The sequence below is a fragment of the Rhopilema esculentum genome, chromosome 10 (genome assembly GCF_057945365.1).
Source record: "Rhopilema esculentum isolate cy_ngs chromosome 10, ASM5794536v1, whole genome shotgun sequence".
Classification (NCBI taxonomy): Eukaryota; Metazoa; Cnidaria; class Scyphozoa; order Rhizostomeae; family Rhizostomatidae; genus Rhopilema; species Rhopilema esculentum.
In genome coordinates this window covers 9,341,814-9,364,976 of record NC_142824.1, presented here as the reverse complement: position 1 = coordinate 9,364,976, position 23,163 = coordinate 9,341,814, and the positions used below count along the sequence as shown (strand labels likewise).

The window sequence follows — 23,163 nt, the reverse complement described above, 5'->3', positions numbered from 1 at the left end:
AAATTGAAACACAGCACAAACTTCACATTTGAGCCAGGAAAGAAGCTGGTAATGAACAAACTTATTAGTACCAACAGGAAAAATAATTGTCTCCTGAAAATATGGCAATGCAGCTTAAAAACAAAAAACCGGCTTAATATGACAATTTTTCATTCAATAATAATTTAAAGTAAATAATTCAAAGTAAATTAAGGTACCTGACTGGTTGAGGGTATCTACCTACACCACGAACTGAGATGAATGGAATTGATAATGATGTTGTTGAAAGGGTAAAATGGTAACTAGGGGCCTAACTGGCATCAGTCATTCATGCTATTCTTTAATAACGATTCAATTGCAATACAAAACTGACTCAATTTTACTCTATGAATATGAAAATTACATTAGAGATTTTTATGAAATGTTGGACAAAAGTAGGGCTGCAGCCATGTTAAAGTTTTCTTCTTGGAGAGATATCATGTATAACGGTCACTAATCAATTATAGTCAAACGTAACGTAGTTTATATGGATCTTTATAGCATAGCATTATCATAATCAAACAGAATTTTCTTAATCAATGCTTTGATGAAGATTGTATGAAAAAGTAGAAAGGTGAAATTTGATTTTGTGTCAAAGGGAAGTTTAGATTTCAAATTACTTCGTCACAATATTGTAGGTATAATTCATATATTGGATGACTAGCACAATATCAAGGACACACAATTTGTGACTCACCTTCAACTGAGTTTTTATTGTGAAGGTACTTAAAATGAATACATTGTACATTGGTGTCATAAGAAACTTGAATTGAATCGAGCAGCTCACGACAAAATCGTGAAATTTAATATGAATGGATTAGCTGTTTAAGAAAAACTACTTTCATCAGAAACAACGAACAATGAATTCCATGAGATGTCATTATTGCCAAAAAAGGTTTTTGGAAAAATGAAGCGAGGGTTCATTGCAGCTTTTTAACAGCTCTTTGTACTCTCATATTTCCATTTTGCTTTCGAAGCAACAGGGATGGCTTGTGCTCAATAATTCTGGATTGTTCAGATTGTCCATAGAGATAGGTATGTCAGTCTTCTAATTCTACGCCAAAATTGCTTTCGCTTTTTACGTATGCAGGATTATGAAACATGGTCGTACCTTCCCCAAACACGATTTGCTCGGTGCTGGCATTTGAATAAGAAACAGCTGAAAAGTAACAGAAATCCACTTGTCAGGTTCATGTATTTAAAGGTTTAGATACTCAAACCCATTCAAATGAGCGTATTAAATCATTTTGGAATTTCATTGCCATGAAACTTTACTAGAAAAGCTTCAATCTAAGATTTTCATAAAATCTTGGATAGAATATATCAAAGAAACGGCAGTAAGTAAAGTTTCTTTTATCATTATTCGCCCCAAACCAGAAGCAAATGCTAATCTCACTTGTTGATAACATTGACAGGATAATATTAACACTCCTTTCGTTGTTTTGAGCCTGTTTTGACCAATGAAATATGTTTTAAACCTTATATCCTTCAAATTTTTGTTGATTTGGCTCTCTTGGTCAAATGAAATGAACACTATTGACCGAGTAGTCTTTACTTTCATTCTGGCATTCTTTCAATATCAAAAGAACAAAAAACAATGAATTTGGAATTTCGACTAACCCTCAGAGGTTTTTTTAGACAGCTGATTTCTCATCGTCTTCTTTCGCCTTTTGACGCGCATCAAATGAACAGTTGCGATTATTGTAATGATGGTTAACAATCCAAAAATAATTCCTAGAGAAAGAGCCAACTTCTTCTTTTCTAAAAAGAATAAAGATAAGCGTAAAATGCCAGTAAAAATAACTATTATTTGGAACATGATCATTCTCGTTAAAAATAAATGACCACAAAACTTGTTAAGTTGATATAATTTGTGCATGCCAGGGGCTAAACTTTATTGGGATCAGGCAAACAAGCAATAGGTAAGGACGATTGTCCATCTGGAATCATTAAAAAAGTGCATCCAAGATTTTCCCGAGACCGTGTAAACCATATGAGATGAAAAATGCTATGTCTTATAATAACAAGGCTTAACCTGTTCACCTTTTGACGAAAAGAAATTCAAGGATAACTGACAGAATCTTTGAGGGTGAAATGCTTCTAGTAGACACATCCATTGTTATTATCTTCGATTACTTTGATTTACGCACTGATTTTTCTTGCTCAAAATATTTTCCGAATTTTGTTCAAAAACATAAATCCTTAAGATGTACACTGTCATTTAATTTTTGCATAGACGTAAGCATCATAGGGAGCAGTTTGACACGATCTAGATATACTGGTCTTGGCTTCCCTTTATGGTATCAATATTGAAAGTGAAATATCTAATACGCTTTTTGATATCAAATTGCAGCACTTGAAACAACATAATAGCTATATAACGCGTTATAAAAGCACCCTTCCAATACGCACCACTGTCATTGTCTGTACTTTTCACGTCTGCAAAAGAATGAAACGAGGCGTTATGTAGGTTAAGAAGATTTTTTGGTGAGAAATTGCAGTGTAATGATGCAGCCTCAGCAGCCAATTCAGACGTTGATCTCGTTTATTTGATAACTTTTTCGAAAAAGAACTCAAAGTCAAAGAGTATGTAAAAAAAGAAGTCAAATAGTATGTAAAATTTTGAAGACAAGAAAGACAGATAGCTTAAGCATTTTTAAGCATTTTAAGCATTTTTTAATTTGATATTGTAATTTGACATCTTTTAATTTTCTTTTTAACTTTAATTTTAGCAGGACCTTGACTAATAGCAGCTTCTGAGCAAGATGACTAAGTTCATTATCCTGCATAAATGTAGATTATTATCATTAGTATTATTATTATTCTAATTATTGAATTTTATTAAGAATTCAAATTTGAATAAAGTGTTAGTTTTACTCACTTGACTTTTGCTTTTGCTTTTCAATGTCAACCGTGCATTTAGAACCTAAAAAGAAAAAATAACCAATAACGAATTAATGACATACTGCACTATAAAAGAAGCAGAGCAATTTATTACTAACAACAAGTCATTTAATGATAAAAATTCAACAAATCACATGAAAAAGAGATTAACAATGATTATCAAATGTTTGCTGAAAAAGTAACACAAATTGCATTTAAAATTATATACTAGATTTTAAGCATATTTCTTCGCCTTCCTTCTTTGGTGATTGATGACAAGTTGCTAGAGTTCATTTTACCAAATAAACAAGAAAGTTTCTTTTTCGCAAAAATCTACTTGCAATGCCGAAATTATCTTTGAACGTGCAAAGCTCAGATTTCAGTTTTCATATATCTACGTATTTACGTGAAACGTGCATTTAATTGGCAGATCTGATTTTGTTGATGGCACATGCCTCTTAGAAAAAATTTCATTAGCAAGTTTCAAATGTGACTTCATTAAGATATTTGGGAACAAGAATCTTTAATAGGGAAAAATTCACAATCGGTAGTAAATGGTAGTAATTTCTTAGATAGCCATTTCATGTCTCGGAAATTTAATTTACTTAAACGTTGGGTAATATAGTTGAAAAAGCACGTTGGTACAAAAATGAGAAAGTCGGGACAGAAAAGATCATTGATATATTTGTAAATAGGTTATAACCAAAGACCCTTCAAACAAGTTGCATAGTTTGTGCTTTTACCCTTCAGATATATTGCACAATTTAGGTGCATGCAACTATTTGAAAGTGGCTTGTCTATTCTAATTTTTAACCCAGTACAAAAAATTATTTTATATAGAAATTTTGCTTCAACATAGCTTAGCAAAGAAACACAAACTAAAGGAAGAAAATATTCTGATTGGAATAGGAATCAGAAGAAGAACAAACCTTCAAAGCCTGGATAGCACTGACAGGTTTCAAGACCATCTTTAAGCAAGCAGACACCATGCTCACAGCCACAAGGTCTGGAAACATTTACCTCTGGAATAACAGAATATTTTAGTTTCTCGCTGAAATGGGTCTGATTCCTATTTAGTAAAATAACTTTCCAAACCAACACAAAACCATTCCACAACGCTCAACACCCAACACAGAATTCCGGTCTCGCTGAAAAATCCTTGAAGAATTGTTATAAGAACTATGCAAATAATCTAGGAGCCCCTGTAGCAGAGAGGACCCTCGTAAGAAGTGGAAGTGTCATGAAATGAGGCATGCAGTGAAATTTACGAAATGCTAAACTGTCGTATAGGTATTCCAACTTCAAGTTATACCTCATTCAACTAATTCTTTTTATATAAAACTTCATTATCCTATTGATTGAAAGGAAGTTTGTCTTATCCACCGACAAAGAAACCATGATTTCTAAAAAAAGTCAATTTATAACTATAACAGCCATAATGTAGAATGCACGACCCTCCGAAATGTTACGTCGTTTCTGGACCCACACCTTGTCTTAGCAACCCTCTAAAAACCAGGATTAAAAAACAGGCTGTTAGAGGGATGACAGAGCATAACGGAAGACCCTACATAGACATATACATTTTTTCAACAAAAACACTGAATTAATTATATGATACTGTGACAGATGCTATCAGCAATACTTGCAATGCAGGAATACACAAGAAAAGAACTATTTGGCTAGAATATGTTGACTGATTTTGATTGATTCTGCAAAGTACGAAAATCGTTACTCCGTTGCCGTAAATTGTTCTCTCTATCAGTGCCTAATCTTAGCCTGTTTTCCCACTAATAGTGGTCTTTGAATTTTAAACAGTGGTCTGGGAAAAGCAAAATTAGTGGGAAAATAAAAAATTTACAATGGCTCTTTCTAGACGTAAGAATCAAAGTTTAATAAATCACAGCTATGTGCCATTTTCCCATGGATTCTTCTCTTCTTTCTACTTCTAGGCAATTAATACTTAAAGCTAGCCATATAAAACTTGATTTGTTGATAAGAGTCAGTTTTGGATTGTAATTTCCCAAAAAAAATTAGTTTTTAAACTTGATATTTGTTCAGCGCTTTGTTTCCTTGCAAATTTGGCACCTTTTGGGTCAGGTTATTTCTTTAAGAGTAGCTTAGGTGTTGTGTCATTTTAAGCCAATCTAGAGGGCATAGCCACAAAAAAATTCCCTTAGATTAAGCATAGCTCGCTATGTAGGATGTCTCCTCACAGGAGGTTGCGACTACCGAAGTATCACCCTTAAAATTAGTTGTTATGTTAATTTTTACACTGTTGCATCAAGTAAGTGGCAAAACATCTTTCAATATAAGTAATCAGACTAAAATCCTGGTAACTGTCCTAAGACTGAACTGCCCAATACATACGTTTTTTGCAATGAACGCCGGTCCATCCAGGCAAACAGATACAGTCATAGCCATTGGTTTTGTCTGCACATCGATATGATCGCTCTGAATCACAATTGTTTGGCGAACAATCATCAATATCTATGCAAAAATAAAGGCTTTTAAAAGTTTTTTACTTATGTTTTTTATCTAAGGCAAAGATCGTTGTTGCTAGATAGCCGGGTAATCAAACCTGAACGGAGAAAAAGCTTTTACAATGGTGGTTCAAAATGAGGCCTCGTTGCAGCTTGACCGAGAATACAACTGATAATGACATTGATGAAAGCATGACGTAATCTATCTATTATAACTGGTCTGTCCTCACTATGTCTTTCATTAGCTACATGGACTCCGTACCATCAAAATAACCACTTGCCTAGACTTCTTCTACTGGGTAAAGTGTGCAAACAAAAGATACCTTGCCTTTGCCAATTAATGAAATATTTGCAAAAGAGTTTTAATTTCCATCTAGACTGACACACACATTTATCACGTATTTCCATTACAATTTTTTATGTCATATTATGAAGCATATGCAATTTGTTACATTTGTGCATTAAAGCGTAAAAATAATAACCTTACTTGTCTGACATGTGACACCAGTAAATCCCACTGGACAAGTGCAAGTATAACTTCCGATAGTGTTGATACATCTTTTACCTGTTCCGCAAAATACTGTCGTACACTCATCTATATCTGAAATTTGAAAGTTTGGTCTTACAGATCTCATAGTTTCTAATTTCAAGTATAATTGAATTTCAAGTATATATAGAGCGCGAGAAAAGGTATCAACACGCTTTGAATTACAGTAGATCACCGTAAATAAAAGCTTTTTCAAGAGACAGACTGGATCCCTTTTAAAGGTGTATTTACGAAATGCAGGATCAAAGGGTCTTACACTGAGTTTTTACCTAAAAATCTTTTTTGCGACGAATTTGATCAGCGATTCTTTCAAATAAGAGTGTCTGACTTTCAAATAAGAGAGAGGCAATTTCCTTCAGGTGTAAACAAAGCGTAATTTTTCAGGCAGAGTTAGGTTCTTTAATACAAGGTGTCATATCAAAGAGGGACAGCTTATAGGTTTTTAAAATTTCCAGTTAAACGTATTCAATAAACAACCATATTTAAAATAGCTGTTGAGTCTGTCCATCATATTTTGATACCAGGTCCAATCTAAATAATATTAAAACAATCTGAGCAATATTTTTTTATGATAAGTGACGCAACCTTGACAATATTTCCCTTGAAAACCAGTGGTGGAAGGACAAACACAGGAGTATGAACCAACCAGGTCTAAACAGGTTGCTCCATTTAGGCTGAAAAAGAAAAGCTTACACAATTCGATGCAAAATGTGGAAGTGTTGGTTATCCACGAAAATAAATTAGTATACTGACTTTACATTTGTGATTATGTTTCCTTTTTTGACAGTTAATTTCAAAAAATCAATAGAAAGGAAGTTGAAACTGAGCATTGTTGAGCTACAAAAGCAAAGTTTACGAAATTGCAATGAATTATTATGATTATGATTGTAATTGTAATTATTCATAACGAGCCGATCATGTGATCGCAAGCTCACTTGTGGAAGGAATCATTTTACAGTTAAACTTGCTAGCGTGTGTCTTGACAGCAGTTTCTTCTCATCTTCCTCCAGACACTAAAATATCATACAAAGGCTCAAAGATATCAATTAAAATACCGTACCATTTATGATAAGCACAGTCATTTATATCTAGAAGAAAAAATTGAAATGTCAAATGCAGGAAGATCACCATTCCAACTATTTCAACTCACTTTACAAGTGATTCAAGATCACCTAACTTCCTTTCAAGGCAAGAAAGAAACAAAGTTATGACAAACATTTTCTTGAATAATCAGCTTAATTTCAGAGCAAGCAGTAAGAGATTATCTTTGGCAACTAGACATAAAAAAAACCAAAGGCCAAAAAAGGTAACGTCTTTTTATCTATGATTTGCTTTTGCTAGTGGTGATAAAGAAGTAATAAATGAAAATCCAAAAGATTAAGAGACATACTTATATCACACTGCTTGCCGGTGAATCCCGGTTGACAAATACATCTAAATCCACCTCTTAAGGGCAAACAGGTAGAACCATTTCGACACGGGCTACTCTGGCACTCGTTAATCTCTGAAAGAAACAATTGACTTGAACAGAAATGGCTAAAGGTAAGTAAATTGTTAAAATCGATACTCATAAAACTCAATGATGCATTATGGCATCAAACAGGTACAAAGAGTGGCTTTGCCCATTCACTATAAACTAATCACACCTCTTAAGGAAGGACCGAGATACACAAGTTTTATTAGCATACGTAAAATACTTTCATATTGCAGAAATTGCTATTGTTACATTAAATTTATCGGTGCTCGATCCTTGGTCTTCGATGGTGCAATAATAAGAATTGAAATAGACAATTGAATGTAGACAACTAAATGAAGAGAAGTTATACTCTGCTGTTTTTGCCACTTCGTAAGCAATTTTCTGAACGTAGCAACTTATTAAAATTTCGAAAGTAAAATACCAGTATTATCCTTCGATTAACTACAAGTCTAATTATTACAAATCGTGGATGAGAGAAGAACAAAATTTCCACCATATGGATACCAGTGAATAAGAGTTAATCAAGCAATGAAAAAAGGCTTTTAGACTTTTATGCTGCCAAACTTTCAGATGAATTTCCAAATATATTATCGCAAACAAAACGTTGGACGCGTTCGTGACGGACCGGTATTAATAGACACGCAATGTACAGCACTGCCTGCTAATTGGCATGAATTTAGGATGAAGAGTTGTTAAAAACCATCTTCAAAGCATTCAACAGTTGTCAAGTCATAACTGGGGAAATAAAGCTACAAAAGCCTATGACCTATCAAAAGATGGCTTAACTTTACCTTTTTCACATCTGGTTCCTTCAAATCCTTTACTGCAATTGCAAGTAAAGTTATTTCCAAGATCCCTGCAAATACCACCGTTGAGGCATGTTGAAGGGTTTTCGCACCATGAGGAATCTGTGGAGAGAATTTCACTGGTATTCATTATGGAATTACATTAAAGATGAAATAAATTTTTTTTTGATCGTCATAATGAATTGTTTGCGTGTGCCAGAAAAGTGGGTGTTGAAGACCGTCAAATTTTACGTTTTTCATTCGTATGATTTCACGAGCTGTTGCAGCCAAAAACCCGGCTCTGAAGCAACCCCCTATATAAAAAAATATTTCAAAAAGTATCATATGCATAAATTACATATATGCAAGCACTACTCTTGAAGTATGATATATATGAGTAAAACAGGGCGGGGGTTACATTTTGTTATCATAATTTGATTCTTTTCTTCTTAAACCCATTGATAAATAACGATGGAATCACGAATCTTATGTAATATGCAAAACGTACTTGAGCAGCAATAGATTCCTTTTTTGCCAATTGGACAAACGCACGTGTATGAGTTTAAGCCATCCTGGCAAGTTGATCCATGGCAGCAAAGGTTGCCAATACAGTCGTCTATATCTAAATCAGCAAAACTACATCATCAGCAAAAGTTTTGACTTCGGCAGTAAAAAAATTATCGAACTGAAAACCTTTTTCCAGAACCTAATTTAAATGCATTTGAAAAGTATTGTCTTGAAAATTTCCTGATCTTTGTAGTCTGGTACTTATTTACTTGGCTCACTATACATCATCTTTATAAAAGATGCAACTATTCTTTATTCTTAATTTTCCATAAAGTTGTATAAACTTTAACTATAACAGTTGCGCTTTTAATTCGCAAGTTTACAATTCGATTTTAGAATATTCAATAATTCCATAATTGAATAACAGCAATTCATATCCCTTGCGTTTTGTTCGTCAGTTGCAATTTTTTATTGCAAAAGAAAGGAAGGTATGTTCTTTGGGATGAAATTTGAATTTGTTAAAAAGATAGCTAAAATCTAACAATTGGAGAGAGGGGGGGGGGAGGGGGGGGTTCACCAAAGAAAAAAGGCTACTTCACATGCTCGAGGAGAAATATAAAACAACGAATTTGCCAAAAAAATCCAATTAAAAGTTCAAATAAAAATGCTAAATTCGTAAAATTTTACCACATTTTGCCAATAACTATTTTATAACTCAATGTTTTCTTAGATATAGCCACAATGCAAAAATAATTTAACCCTTTTTTCTGCATCACATAGAGAAACACTTACATACTTTGAGATCTTAATAGTTATTGACGGTAGGCCGAGCCCTGAAAAGCTGTCATTATGAATTTTAGGCTCATTTGTATTCATACTTTTCCAAAAAATCCAAAATTATGTCAAACTCCAAAAAATGTGGCATGAAGAAAGTTAATACATCAACCCTGGGCAATGTTACGCATTGGTACCTATTAACTCGACATATGAAGTTTTATGATTAAAGTACATTCTACTCAATACAATTTTTTGTACAGATATATCCCCCATGTTTGATCAAAACAGCTTTACGATGAAAGCCTTAGCTCTACGAATAATGCCATATGTCAGAAATAACTTTGAGTAAAGTGTTCAAAGATTTCTAAGAATGAGTATGACACATCAAAACGTGCTTACTTGCTGAGCAATCTTTGCCTGTGAATCCACTTCTACAAGTGCACCTAAAATCCGCATCGATTGTCTGGAAACACTCTCCTCCATTTTTGCAGGGCATAGATCCACACTCATTGATGTCAACTTCACAAGCCTTCCCAGTCCATCCCTTATTGCAGCTGCAGTTATACGAGGCAATGCCATCAATGCATTCACCGTTTCTGCCACAATAGCCGAATTCAGTTACAACTCCAACACCCTCAATTGCATTTTCAAAATTTCCAGGATCGCAGTCATCGATATCTGAAAAAAATAACATATAGTCAAATTATTGACAAACATTTTTATGATATGACATTAAAGATCACTCTGGTTAACTGTATCAAACAGTGAAAGGATACAGGTTGTCTATGAACTTTCAAACTGTTCTTTATATTCAAATCTGTATTAGCAAAAAACTGCATGCCGTTAGTGACCAGACAGATACCGTCAGCCATGCAGATTTTGAACCAGAGTTTGTGGACTTCTATATTAACACACTTTTTTCATTTTCTTTCATTTACTGTCAGCCTAAATACTGTAACAGATGTGTAAACTTTGTTTTCATACGGAAGATCAAAACGATTAGAAAGGTTTTTGAATTGACGCTCTTGCTTTACACTTTAGAAAGAGAGAAAACAGCCTTTTTTAACAACATTCAAAATTAAGTCTAATTCAGGAATAAAAATTCACCTATTTCACAGTGCTTTCCTTTGAATCCCTTTTTACAATCACATTTGTAATCAGCGATTTGGTCTAGACATTGTACGGTACCAGTAAAGTTGCAAGGATTTGAAGCACATTCGTTAATATTTACTTCACATGTCTTCGAAGTAAAGCCTTCTCTACAAACACATCTAAAACCATCAAGCCCACTAATGCAAGTAACAGAGTTTTTGCATGGATCACTGGCACAAAATTCGATTCTTTTTTGGCAATTCCTTCCCTCGTAGCCTTGACTGCAGTTGCACGAGTAGTTGGCAACTTTGTCAATGCACATACCACCATTGAAACAGGGAGCCGAGCTGCATTCGTTGATATCTGTTTGGCAATTAACACCGGTGTACCCAGGAAGGCATTGGCATCTATAACTGTTTATTCCATCAATACAAGAGCCACTATTCAAGCATGGAGTTGCTGGAAAGAATTTAGTTAAAAAAAGAAATTATTTAACTTAAGACATAAGAAACCTTATGCTTGTTAATCTATTTGTGAATTTATTTGATCCGTCGTGGTACAAAAAGATTGGTTACTTGCTGGTTTGAATGAGACTACTGAACAAAAATAAATTGAATATACAGTTGTTTATGCAGATATTGTCTCCTGCGATTGGCTTTATTGAAATGCAAAATATTTTACGATTACGAAAACTAAATTTCTCATTAACTATTACTTACCAAAACTAACAAAAACTGGTAGCAAAGTGTTCACAAATACCTCCTAAAAATTCTTGCTAATTTCAAATTCAAAGTACGTATATTTTTTTAAAAATGCAAATCAAAATTCAAAATGTTAAAAATTCTTCCAAACTTAACCATTATCTGTCTGCGAAAATCATATGCAAGCACTTTTTATTCCTTTCTGAAATAGAGTCATAAAGATTTTTCAGTAGATAGCTAATGTACCAAGACAGAAAAAACGGGACAAAATATCTTACACAAACATTCGTTGATGTTCACTTCACAGTGTAGAGAGGTGAAGCCAGGAAGACACGTGCAAGTGTAACGATTAATTTGGTCTGTGCAGCTTCCATTATTGCAAGGGTTTGACAAACACTCGTTTATATCGATTTGGCAATCTTTCCCAGTGTATCCAGGTTTGCAAGAGCACTTCAATAAAAGAGAATCTCAATGTTAATGCACTCGTAGCTGAAGCTCGATCATTTCTCTAAGTGAAAATATTCTTTGAAATTATTTTTCTTCGTGTTAACAGATAGCGTTAACACAAAGGGTGACAGAGAATTGTATTTCTTTAGAATTTTGAAATTATCAATTAAGAGTGAAACAATTTTAGAATAACTTTTGAAGAGTGCATTTTGATACACATTTGGCTAAATATTATTTCAATACAAATTAATAGTTAAAATGCTATTCTTAAAGGCTGGCAAATCTTCTGCCATCATTTCATTTCAAAACAATTAAGATTGTTTTCAAAAAGTCAGTTTGCCTACTTTGTAGTCCAAATGCAGATCCGTACAGTTTGCACCATTTTTGCAAGGATCGGGCAAGCATTCGTTGGTACCGTTGTGACAAGTCTTACCAAGAAATCCTTTTGTGCAGTTGCAAGAAAATCCATTGATGCCATCAATGCATGTGCCTAGAAAAGACCCACTTGAAATAATACGAGATACAAGGCAGTCCAGCCAGAAACATATTGCTTAACTTTGTTCACAAGAAATGGTTTTAAAACCGTTATAGTGGACCCCAGTTTTACTGTTTTAATTAACAGTTTAGTAAAACATGGAATTTGTAAGGCAGGACTTTTGAGAAGATGCTGCATTTTCAGTTACGAATAGGGGTAAAAGCTATTTAGAGTATAATAAACGGGCCTGTTATCCAAAAGTTACATTTTACTTTCAAGTTATTCAGCCAAGAATGTCTTAAGTTGTATAAAGATGGATACATACCACCATTTAAACATGAGCTAGGCAAGCAGTCATTGATATTTGTCTCGCAATGTCGCCCTGTGAATCCGTCACGACACTGACATGTATACATATTCAAGCCATCAACGCACTGGGCTGCGTTCTGGCAAGGCGAGCTGTTGCATTCGTCGATGTTAACCTCGCATTTTTTACCCGTCCAGCCACCATAACAGTTGCATCTGTAATCATTTACTAGATCCTGCATTCGAGAATAGAAACTTAAAGCTGCTTTTCTTTAAAAATTAAAGCAATTATATGGTTAATGTCAAGCTGATTTATAGCCAGAGCAATGGCCTATATGTATGACTCCTGTGTCCTATATTTACTTTTCATGTTCTTTGAAAAAGAAAAAATCAGACTAACTTTTGTAACAAGACGAAGTGGCTCTATAATAAATGTTAAGATGAAATGAGAAAGATCGTCCGTAAGATTAATACCGAAAGAGATAAATTGAAATGGACAAGGATAGTTAATCTTAGCCGTTAACCAGGCTGTTAAGGATATTATTTGAAGTCGACGTACATCACAACCACTTACCGTACAGTTATGGCTATTGGAACAAGGATTAGGTTGACAATCATCTATATCTGAGAAAGCAACCGGACAAAAGGGTTTAACGTCTACAAAAGGTTTAACTCATATATACTGGGAATCAAGTTGCTCTAAACGCAAACGATGATGCTATTTTTAATAATGCTAATATTGTTAGGAAATGCAAAGTATATCAGACTAGCATAATTGCAAATGGGAAAACGTAGTTGTTAGGTGGTATTCAAAGACAGAAAAACTTGAGATAAACGTCTCAGTCGAGAACAGCAATATCTTCTTGACACATATTAAGATACATGATCATAACCCTACTCAAGTGTAAGAGCAGTCGTTCCTCTCATGTGCATAATACAACTGCGCCGTTCTTTGAAACATGAAAGATACTGCCTGTTTGTTTGCTATTTGTGATGGCTATTCTGATATAAAATCATTGCTATACTGATGTGCTAAAAATTCACTAACCTTTTCCGTGTTGCTGAAAACTTCAAGTCTTTCAAAACAACAACAGAAAGGTATTAACGATGAATCACGTGTCTTATGTAATATGCAAAACGTACTTGAGCAGCATTTACTGGTTTATCGAAATGTTGGAGATTCGATTTATGTAATTTTATTTAGGCCGAATTTTTTAATAGAGATTGCTTTGAACAAAGAAAGAATACAGACAATGGACAGTAAAAAAATTGTCTACATTAGCTGCAATTACAGTTTGGGAAAAAGGGGTTAGTTATAAGATATTTTATATCCAACTTACTTATTTGACAGGACTTCCCTGTAAAACCAGCTGGACAAGAACAGTAGAAATCCGTTCTCTTGTTGATGCATTGAGCACCATTGCGACACGGGTCTGGCTGGCACATATTGACCTCTGAAAAGTTGTTCAAATTTATTTTCATCATAGATATAAGCCATTTGAAAGAGAACCCTATTTCGAAGAGTGTTTACTAATAGAAACAGCCAGCTCAAAAGAGAATCCTTTAGTTCTTAATTATATGTTCCATCTTTCAGATAGGATTAGTAAAGATCAAAAAGTGTCTTTGGTTAATATTTGTTATAGGCATTTGATCAGGATGCGTGGCGAGCAGCACGAAAAATGACCATGGATAACCTTTAAAGATTAAAGTTCACCTAACTGTCCTTCTAGCATGTAAGTTAATTATTTGCATGTATTTAAGTATCTTGCTGATCAAGTTGTCACTATCTGGTGACACTGTCTCTGGGCAACTGGAAAATGTTTGAAAAGAAATTTAAACGTTCGATGGTTTCTGTCCATAATGATTAAAACTTTAAACACAAAATGGAAACTGGCAAAATCAAAGTATTTTCGCTATGTTGTTTGTCAATATTAACTTGCAAAATTCTCAAACTGAACTTTACTATTGATTTAGCACCTACTATCGATTTAGCTCCAATCCAAAAAACGTCTCAAATCGATTAGCCCCTAGGGGCATAATTTGAAGAATCAAGGTCGAACGGAATATGTTTACCTGTTTCACATGTGCGACCAGTGAACCCTGGGATGCAAGTGCAGTTGAAAGAATACAAAGACAAAATATTGTTGCATGTACCGCCATTCACACAAGGTCCACTTCTACAGGAATTGAGGTCTAAATAACATGGAAAGTGATTAAGTAAACCAGTGCATCAAACGTTGTCAATTGAAAGTAACAAAAGAGTAACATCTATCAGCACGGGACAGCAATTCAATTTGATCTCAAATCTAAACACATAAAAGTACGAAATTGAAACTAATCACCCATGCCATTGCCCAAACTCTACACTAATTTTAGATCCTTAGCGTTACTGGGTTTTGCAAAATTTTAGCTGTTTTAACCAGAATACCTTTATCACAAAGTTCTCCTGCCCATTTGGTGTTGCAGACACAGTCATCTCCACTAACACATTTTCCATTTGCTGAAAATAATTCTGGCAACAATTAGTGTCAAAAACGAAATATTCTAAAGTACTTGTTTACGCTTGTAACAGTAACAGTTTAAGCTTGAACAAAACAAGAACAGAAATGTTAGCCTAAAACAGAGGTGGGCAACCTACGGCCCGCGGGCCAGAATCCGGTCCGGGAAGAGAATTTTTGTTGCCCGCGAGAAGAAAAAAATCCTATTATAAATTTTTTGGTTGGCAACGATGATTCTCAGAAGGGTGGCAAATATTGAATGAAAAATATCGATTCAGGATTAGATTATCTAATATCTTCATCAAACCTTGGAACATTTGTTCACTATCCGTTGTCACGAATTCATCTTGCTTAAAGACAGGACAGCAGAATCTTTAAGGGACTGGGAGAGGTTAACAAATGCAATAGGAACGAAACTTACTGGGCGTATTCAAGGCAGTTCAACATGGATCACGGATGTCTCTATTTTATCATGCCTCAGTTACTCGTATGCTGGGGGAGGGGGGGGGCTTTTTATAAGAAAAATTGGTATTTACGTATATTCAAGTGAATGGTATGAGCTAAAAGGCTAATGCTTAACGTTGATTAGTGGACAATTCTGTATTTCCTTCCCAGAATGATTTCTCAATTCCCTCAATAACATCCTTTTTAATTTGGGTTGGTTATTCTAGTTTTCGATTAAAAGACTTCGTTGCAAACTATTTATGTTAAAGAAAGGTTTGTAATTTCAGTGTTATTGAACTTAGTTGAAAGTTTTTAATTATCATTATCATCATTCTATTACAACTATCGTATTTGTTTATCTTATTACCTTTGGCCCGCTTAAAGAAAAGATTTTAAGGATCTGGCCCAGTCTCCAAAAAGGTTGCCCACCCCTGAGTCTAAGAGATCCTTTCATATTTTTATCAGCTCATTTTAATTAAAAATTAAAATAAAAACTTAAAGGCTCATTCTAGTTCTTAAGTTCAATAATTCCAGCCAATTCCATCGTTATTTCAACACATATTCTTTGAAAGAGATAATTCCTGAATGTATTCTTGTGTTCAAATTGAAACGATAAAAGCTGTAGCGTAAGTATAAAGAAGGTATTGAAAAAATACATTGTTTAAATATAATTTTTCTCAGGTATTGCTCTTGTGCATATTACCATTGTGGATTTTAAAGAAACAGACATTATAATGAAAGGTTCAAAAGTGATTTTAACATACCACAGCCAGTCTTTGAAATACATTGATCACAATTCGCACCACCCCAGCCCTGGTAACAGCTGCAACGATAAACGAAGTAACACTTATGTAAGTAAACATTTTGAAATGAAGAGATCTTAAGTGGTGCCACCTTAAGATATTTCTATTATGGCGTCATACCTATAAATAGAGCTCTTTAACGACAAGGAATATTTTAAGGAAAGACAGTATCCAGTCTTGATTTGCCAATGGTGCTAACGCCCTTTGCACCCAACAAAATTTTCAGGTCTTAAGTTTAACAGTTTTAACTGTCATTAACCCTGTTTTCTTGCAAAAAAACATCCACCTTCAATGTCCGACCTTGCTAACGGCCATCCTGGCAACAGTAAAAATAAACATAATTTAAGACCGCTAACAAACTTACTCAATGGATAGCTCATTCATGCACGAAGTCAATGGCTCATATTTAATATTATGAGAACCAATACCAATAGACCACAAATACAAAACTACAATCTACCAAATGGCAAAGTTTCAGACGATCTATTAAGCATAAAACGCAGAGTGGCAACTTCGAACCGTTTTGTTCAATGCATCAAAGCGTAAAATTGCAGTAACATCATATCTGCTTTTTTCCGTGTAACTGTAACATGTATTTGGCTTCGAAGGAAAGGAATGCAGATAATTTTCAGGATCAAATGAGTTTAGTTTTTTCTGACATACATACTCGCATTTCCAAGGCTCGGAGCAATTTGCATGTGACAGGTCACATCCTAGCTGGCAGATGGCTAAAAGGAAAGTAAGCGGTTACGTAAAAGGAAATGTTCATATTTCTAATAGAAATCAAAGCCGCATCTTTAAATATGAACATTTTTTGATATTCTTGACATCTTGCACATGCCTAACTCAAAAGATCTATCAGTTTATTTGCCTTATTTCATTCTTTATGTTTGGATGTCAGCCTTTCAACCCTTGTTCTCTATCTAGTCTCATTGTGCCTTTTTCTGTGCAACTAAAAAGAAACGACTCAAATTTTTTTAGTTTCTAAGTCACATTTTGGAGAACGAGCTGAAAAAAGTTTAAATCATAGATGGCATCAAAAATGAAAAAATGACGTCAAAATGAAAACTGTTACTTTAAGAGCTAACAAAAAAAGCATCCCACCTTCGTGGCACATAGATCCTTTCCAACCAGACTTGCAAGTCTTTGTCCCTGTTTTTTTGTCACAGGTATAATGCCCGATGGACGGATCCTCTTTGCAGTACACATCGCAGCTCCATCCATAGAAATGTGGTGCGCACCAGGCACTAACAAGAGAGAATCTTGAAAAGGTCATGTGCTCCCTAAGAATATTTCTTAAAACTTTTTGGATTACAATTACTGAGAGTTGCAAGTTAAAACTTTATAAACAAAAGATAAATGAAGACATAATTTTTTCTTATCGTTGAAATCTGGTGCTCTTAAGTCTACCGAATGCAGATAAAATCCGCCGTAACAATTGTGTAGATGAAACAAACTCCACTATGTATGGCGACAAAGAGGGTCTTGCACAAACTGTTTAATTGCTCCAAAGGGTCAGGAAAAGGCTGCAGATGCAAGCATTTTGCATGATTAGAGGACGGGACAAGATCAGAATAAGTTAAACGTAGAATCAAATCAAAGCAAGAATAGAAATCCCAGGTAGACATCAGCTCGGAGCAGGATGCAAGATCAAAGATAGACGAGAGCAAGGCAGATAACCAGAGGATGAAAGATGGTCAGAGCTCTGCAGAAGAAGCCCGCCTTCCTTCGCCCTTCCCTGATCGTTTCTACGTCCCTGGATCAGAGCAAAACAATAGATAGGAGCAAGACAGAAGAAAAAGCATAAATAAAATGTGAGAGAAAAACGTAGGATGCTCAGAGGAAACAAGGTCAGAGCAAGATAAAAATCAAAGCAAAACAAAGACCAGAGCAGAGGAAAGATCAGAACAAGACGACTTAAACAATCGAAAGCTCTAGGATATATATTAAGGCCTAAAATTGTGACTAACTTCTTATTTGCGACTTGTTTTTTTCTCAGAAATCGATCAAAAGGCCAGAAACTCATTACCTTAGGTTTTCTTGGCTTTTAGGCTGAGTGGGAAAATGCAGTTTAAAGAGCCAATTTTCTAGACAAACAGCCAAGATCACAACATACAGCAGAATAATCGAAAAGAAGTTATCACAATAGAGGAACTAGAGTACTATCTCTATAATACGTTTAGGTAATATCCCCTTCTACAGAACATTGAACGGTAGCTAAAGATCCTTGAGGCTATAAGAAGTTACCTGAACGTTGCTAATATGTAAGACACTTGGGTTTGAAGGAATCCATCCTTGATGTGAAAATAAGTTAACTGTTCCTTGCTTGGTGCAATATACAGTGATATGGGCGATATGAACTTTGATATTAGATACGAGCGGCTACCACCTGGAGACCCAATAGGAGCACCAGAGTCATCGTCCCAGGTTTTGATGTCAACTACCAAAGCACCCTAGAAGAAAAATTTGAAAAAGATTAGGAAAGGCAGATCAACAGCAATGTTAAAATAGCAAGCAGTTGAGACTCTTTTGGAACCAAAGATAGCAGCACTGAGAATAGCTTGATTGGGTTGTTCTGCTTAGAAGGTTACAAACAGATTAAGACGGTTTGACATTGAGAATGGCGAAAATGAATGCAAAAAATACTTATTCTCACCGGCCATTTGCCTTTGAACTGGAAAATTAGCGGATTTGTTACATTAATACCAATGGAAGATCCACCAGCCGGGAACGCAAAATCATCTCCCCCCAAAACAAATGTATGCCCGATGTAATCGCAGGCTTTTGATTCAAAAGATGACGTGTAGGTTTTCAAACATATTTTGAACCAATTATCGCATTCGCTTAACATCTTTGCATTGCCAATGCCATCGCAATATGTACCATTTGTGAATGTATGGTGTCCATTGTAGTAACGTTTTAGCAGAACAGAGACCACACCATCACTGACAATTACCTGTGTGCCAAAAAGAGTTTTCAAAGCATGTGTCAGTTCAAGTTTAATCTACATATACTTATTACATAAACATTTGGAGGGGGTGGCGAGATGAGGAGAGGGTATAGACACTGATCAGTGGGTATAGATGGCAAAGGAGAAGAAGTTGAAAAAGAAGGCTGACAAAGTAAGGCCAAGGAAGAAATGAACTGTGGTCGAGTCAGAAGATATAAAGGGATAGAAAATAAAAAAGAAGACGTGTTAAAACGAAAAAAAGAAAGAGAAGGCATATCAAGCAAACAGACCCTCGCTATAAAAAACTGTATCTTAAATTTTTTTTTTAAATGTAAAATATTTTGGTGAATTTTTGGTATACACAGACCATTGGTTGATTCCTATTTGGCATTTCCATTCTCTCTTCGCAAAGCAAATTCTGTCCTTCACTGTTTATCTCCATCTTCAACTATTACTTTGCTTATCATTTTGAAACTTCGAATATACCAACCAAGGACACTTATCGGGGATGCAGGGATACGAAACATCCCCCCTCCCACAAATTTTTCTGTCATGCAGTGAATTTTGCTTTGATATGGTAAAAAGAGTTTTTGGTAGTCAGTAGTAATCAAACGGCGCCAAGATTCTGCTTCATTTACCTTTTTTCTTCGTTATCTTCAATTTAAAAATTCAATTATAAAAATAAGTGTTTCCAGCACTTTTCAGGCATCTAAAAGTTGCGGCACTTAAAATCGATCACTGTCTAACGCCCTTCCCCAATCCTTGCCACTAAAATCCACAAAACATGAATAAATATTGAATAAAGCTTTCTTGTGCGAAAAGGAAAGGAAGGGGAGGGGCATTGCAAGCCCCTGATAAACTTTATGTTGGTTTGTTTTAAGGACACCCCATACAATTGATCTCTTTGTTCTAGTCCAGTAATCAAAGAAATGCTGCCGAAAGGAGTTTTGACGTAAAAAATAGTTTTAGAGAATCTATAAACACGATTGGTAAATAGATGAATTTATTTTACTAATCTGCCTTTAAGCAATACTTTTAAATCGTTAATAAAGCACTCGAAGTAAAAGGATAAGTTTTCTATAAGAGGGAAAAGTTTTTTGTTTACAAATAGGCCCCAGTCTAAAAATTATGAACAAAGCTGCTTATCTAAATCACAAAACGAGAGCCTACAACATAGCTTTGTTTTTCTCAATTTTTGACAAAACACTGCATCTTTAATCTCGTACAAAATTATCCTGAACATAAAAAGATCAGTTAGTTATCATACCTTCAAGTTGCAAAACAAACTGAGCAGAAAGCACAAGCAAGTTTGAAGATGCATTGTATTACACTGTTCCTGTCATTTACTATTGATAAAAGTAGGTATTTAGCTGCATTCTGTGGCGGAAGCTCAAGGGTCTTGCACTCCACCGAAGGTTTTATACTTGAAATCGCACTTCTGCTTTCGTACTTTCGTCTCTGAAGCCTCTACACAAATCAAAATAGTTGGAATTCGAAAATCAGTGACAATGTTCTCTTTTCTTTTCCAACAAAAGAGTAAGAAACGGATCATTGGTTGACAAAGAAAGATATGCAAAGCGTTGAAAGACTTTTTTCATCACTTCGTTCCCAAAGACAAACAATCTTGGGCACGCTTCTGTCATTGAAAAGGTTTTGCTTTCGGACACCATTTTCTTTTGGCAGAAATAAAAAAACTTACTCCTATCACCGGCCCATGCGCACTCCTATTTGAATTATCCCGGGGGCGGCACAAGCCTGTAATGGACAAGTTCTTGTCAAGAAATATCAACTACTTTGGGATGCGGGTTTTTTGATGAAAATGACCGGAACGGCGGGTTTCAGCTAAAAATTGCGCGTAACGGGTACCCCTGATGACCCCCACATTCTAATGTTATCAACATATCACAATGGAAGTTTTTGAAACCACCTGTCTAGATTTATATTCGTTGCTATCAAGAATTTTTGGCCTAAATTTTGAAGCTTGAACTGAAGGTTATTATTAATTATCAATAGAAAAGTGAAAACCCAAAACTCAACCACACCCCCAATTCTCGTCGATTATTGACGAAATAAAAAATAACATGCTTGAATCAAGTAGGGTCTTCGAGCCTCGGTAGTATCGAGCGAGACCTGAGGGCGAACAAAAAGTAGATTGTTATACCAGGAGGGTCTCATCATAGGGCTGCAATGCCATTCCCCCACTCTGTTCCTTAGTGAAAGAATGAGCCCAAATTTTACAGAGATAAACCCGAGGATTACAAATACATACACTGAACCAAAATCTACAAGTTAAACATAGGCAGACAAGAGGGTAATTCCTTAAAATCGTTGCCCATCCCCAAGTTTGACGTTACTGTAACCCGTCTCCTACCCTGGGTTCCAGAGCGTCAAGTATAGCAAGTGGGGCGTCGAGGAAATAGGGGGTTCCGTGTAGCAAGTGGCCCCTATTTCCTAACACCCTAGTTCCTCGACACTGACGCTCTGGAACCCAGGGTACCCGTCTCCAGGATACAGCGAGTCTCGTCGATGGCAGGATACAGCAGAGATTACAACTTCTGATCTTTCAAACTGTTCATTATAATGAGGTATACGCTGAGGCCTTTCACAAGCACCTACAGCATGACATGTACTACATTACGGACTATCTCTGTAACTACTTTTCGAAAGAGGTATATATAATAGAACTTACGTAATATGCGTAATGCTGCATATGCAAATACTCCTAAAGGAACTATATGATGTTCTAAATGCGAAGGGCTCAAAGGAACATAAATCATATAATGGGAAGCTGACTTTATTACACTACCTACATCTACTTCTACAAAACACTGCCTACCTTTCAAAAAGAAAACATGAGAAGATTCTTGCAGGATTAAAAGCAAGAGTAGAAATTCGTTCAATACTTTAAAAAATATATGAAAACTTATAATCTGTTTTTTTATTAGGGTAAATCAGCTATTCATTATATCGTATGAAGTGCACATATTTTTCAAACTGTGCAGAAGGGCTCAACCTAATGCATATTTTCCATCTTTGATGTAACAGCTAATATAAAGTATCATTTAAACAGCTTGTTTAATAGTTTTTTGGAAAGTTACATAAAATGAACTACACCAATAGCAAACCTGACACACTGCTTTACTAAACTGTGCTCAGTCTATCTCTAAAACATTCGAAACTTTTGACTTGCTTTTAATTTATCGTTTAGAGGTTCCATTCCCATATTTAATTGTCGAAGGTTTATGATAACGGTTTTGCACACACCTTGCAGCTCCTCACTGTACCTTTTCACTTTGATCAATTTCTTCTTCAGTAAAGGGATCCCCAAAACTTGCTCTAAATAGCATTTTGTTTGCTAGTGATTGTTGGGAGGGGTGTAGAAGAGTGGGGTTTTCGAAGGGGGCTAGGCCGCCTCCTCTTGTTTCTGGGTAATTCTAAAATATCATCGCTATTTTCTGCCAGGATCAAATCTTTGATTGAACTGATATTACTTTTTGAAATTTGCACTCATGTGTGACCTCAATATTCCTCTTTATAACTGAAAGCTATGCTGACAAAACTTTACTACTTTAAATAATTTATTTTCAAGATTTTTCTACTCAAGTAACAGGTAGACATTGGAAGATGATGTAACTCTAGAAAAAATGGAAAGATAAAGAAATTGATATTGAGGAGCCCTGCAAACCAAAGCAACTGAAACGTTCATTTTGTATACAATAAAGCTATATGGCCCTTCTCTACATTTTGTGCCTCTACACTAATGATTGCTGGTTACTTACTTGCAAGTTTCGTCTCGGGAACCTTTTTAGCCTCGCTGGTGATAGTGCCAATGATTCCATCTCCTGCGAGTTATCCCTTAACCAGGAGTTTGATAAACGATAGTTATGGTTAAACCGAGAGAAAACTTTCTATGCTCATATTTCGGTTATTTCAGGAATTTTGAACTGCTTGATTTGCATACCATTTTTATTCT

At 35.2% G+C, this 23,163-nt stretch overlaps 1 protein-coding gene across 1 annotated transcript; it reads right to left on the bottom strand.

The window, feature by feature from the left end:
- Positions 1-230: 230 nt before the first annotated feature.
- Positions 231-20,877, bottom strand: LOC135687511 (uncharacterized). The gene is made up of 27 exons (XM_089110496.1): positions 20,458-20,877; positions 18,897-19,196; positions 18,488-18,693; positions 17,345-17,487; positions 16,908-16,968; positions 16,202-16,260; positions 14,924-14,995; positions 14,569-14,688; positions 13,836-13,949; positions 13,070-13,119; positions 12,515-12,731; positions 12,059-12,204; positions 11,546-11,717; positions 10,582-11,025; positions 9,874-10,152; positions 8,699-8,812; positions 8,197-8,313; positions 7,319-7,432; positions 6,989-7,016; positions 6,514-6,602; positions 5,869-5,982; positions 5,269-5,388; positions 3,831-3,923; positions 2,900-2,944; positions 2,431-2,457; positions 1,639-1,779; positions 231-1,177 (listed from the first exon to the last, which is right to left on the bottom strand). The coding sequence occupies exons 1-27, from the start codon at positions 20,509-20,511 to the stop codon at positions 1,059-1,061; spliced, it is 3,558 nt and encodes a 1,185-aa protein (XP_088966622.1). The 5' UTR covers positions 20,512-20,877; the 3' UTR covers positions 231-1,058.
- Positions 20,878-23,163: the final 2,286 nt, after the last annotated feature.

What these genes read in the sequence shown, in the direction of transcription:
- LOC135687511 (XM_089110496.1), bottom strand. Translation starts at nt 20,511, where the DNA reads ATGCATCTTCAAACTTGCTTGTGCTTTCTGCTCAGTTTGTTTTGCAAC. An exon ending in AGGAGAACTTTGTGATAAAG is followed by an intron (nt 14,689 to 14,923) that starts GTATTCTGGTTA and finishes CATGTTATTTAG; the next exon opens with ACCTCAATTCCTGTAGAAGT. An exon ending in ATCTGCATTTGGACTACAAA is followed by an intron (nt 11,718 to 12,058) that starts GTAGGCAAACTG and finishes CTTTTATTGAAG; the next exon opens with TGCTCTTGCAAACCTGGATA.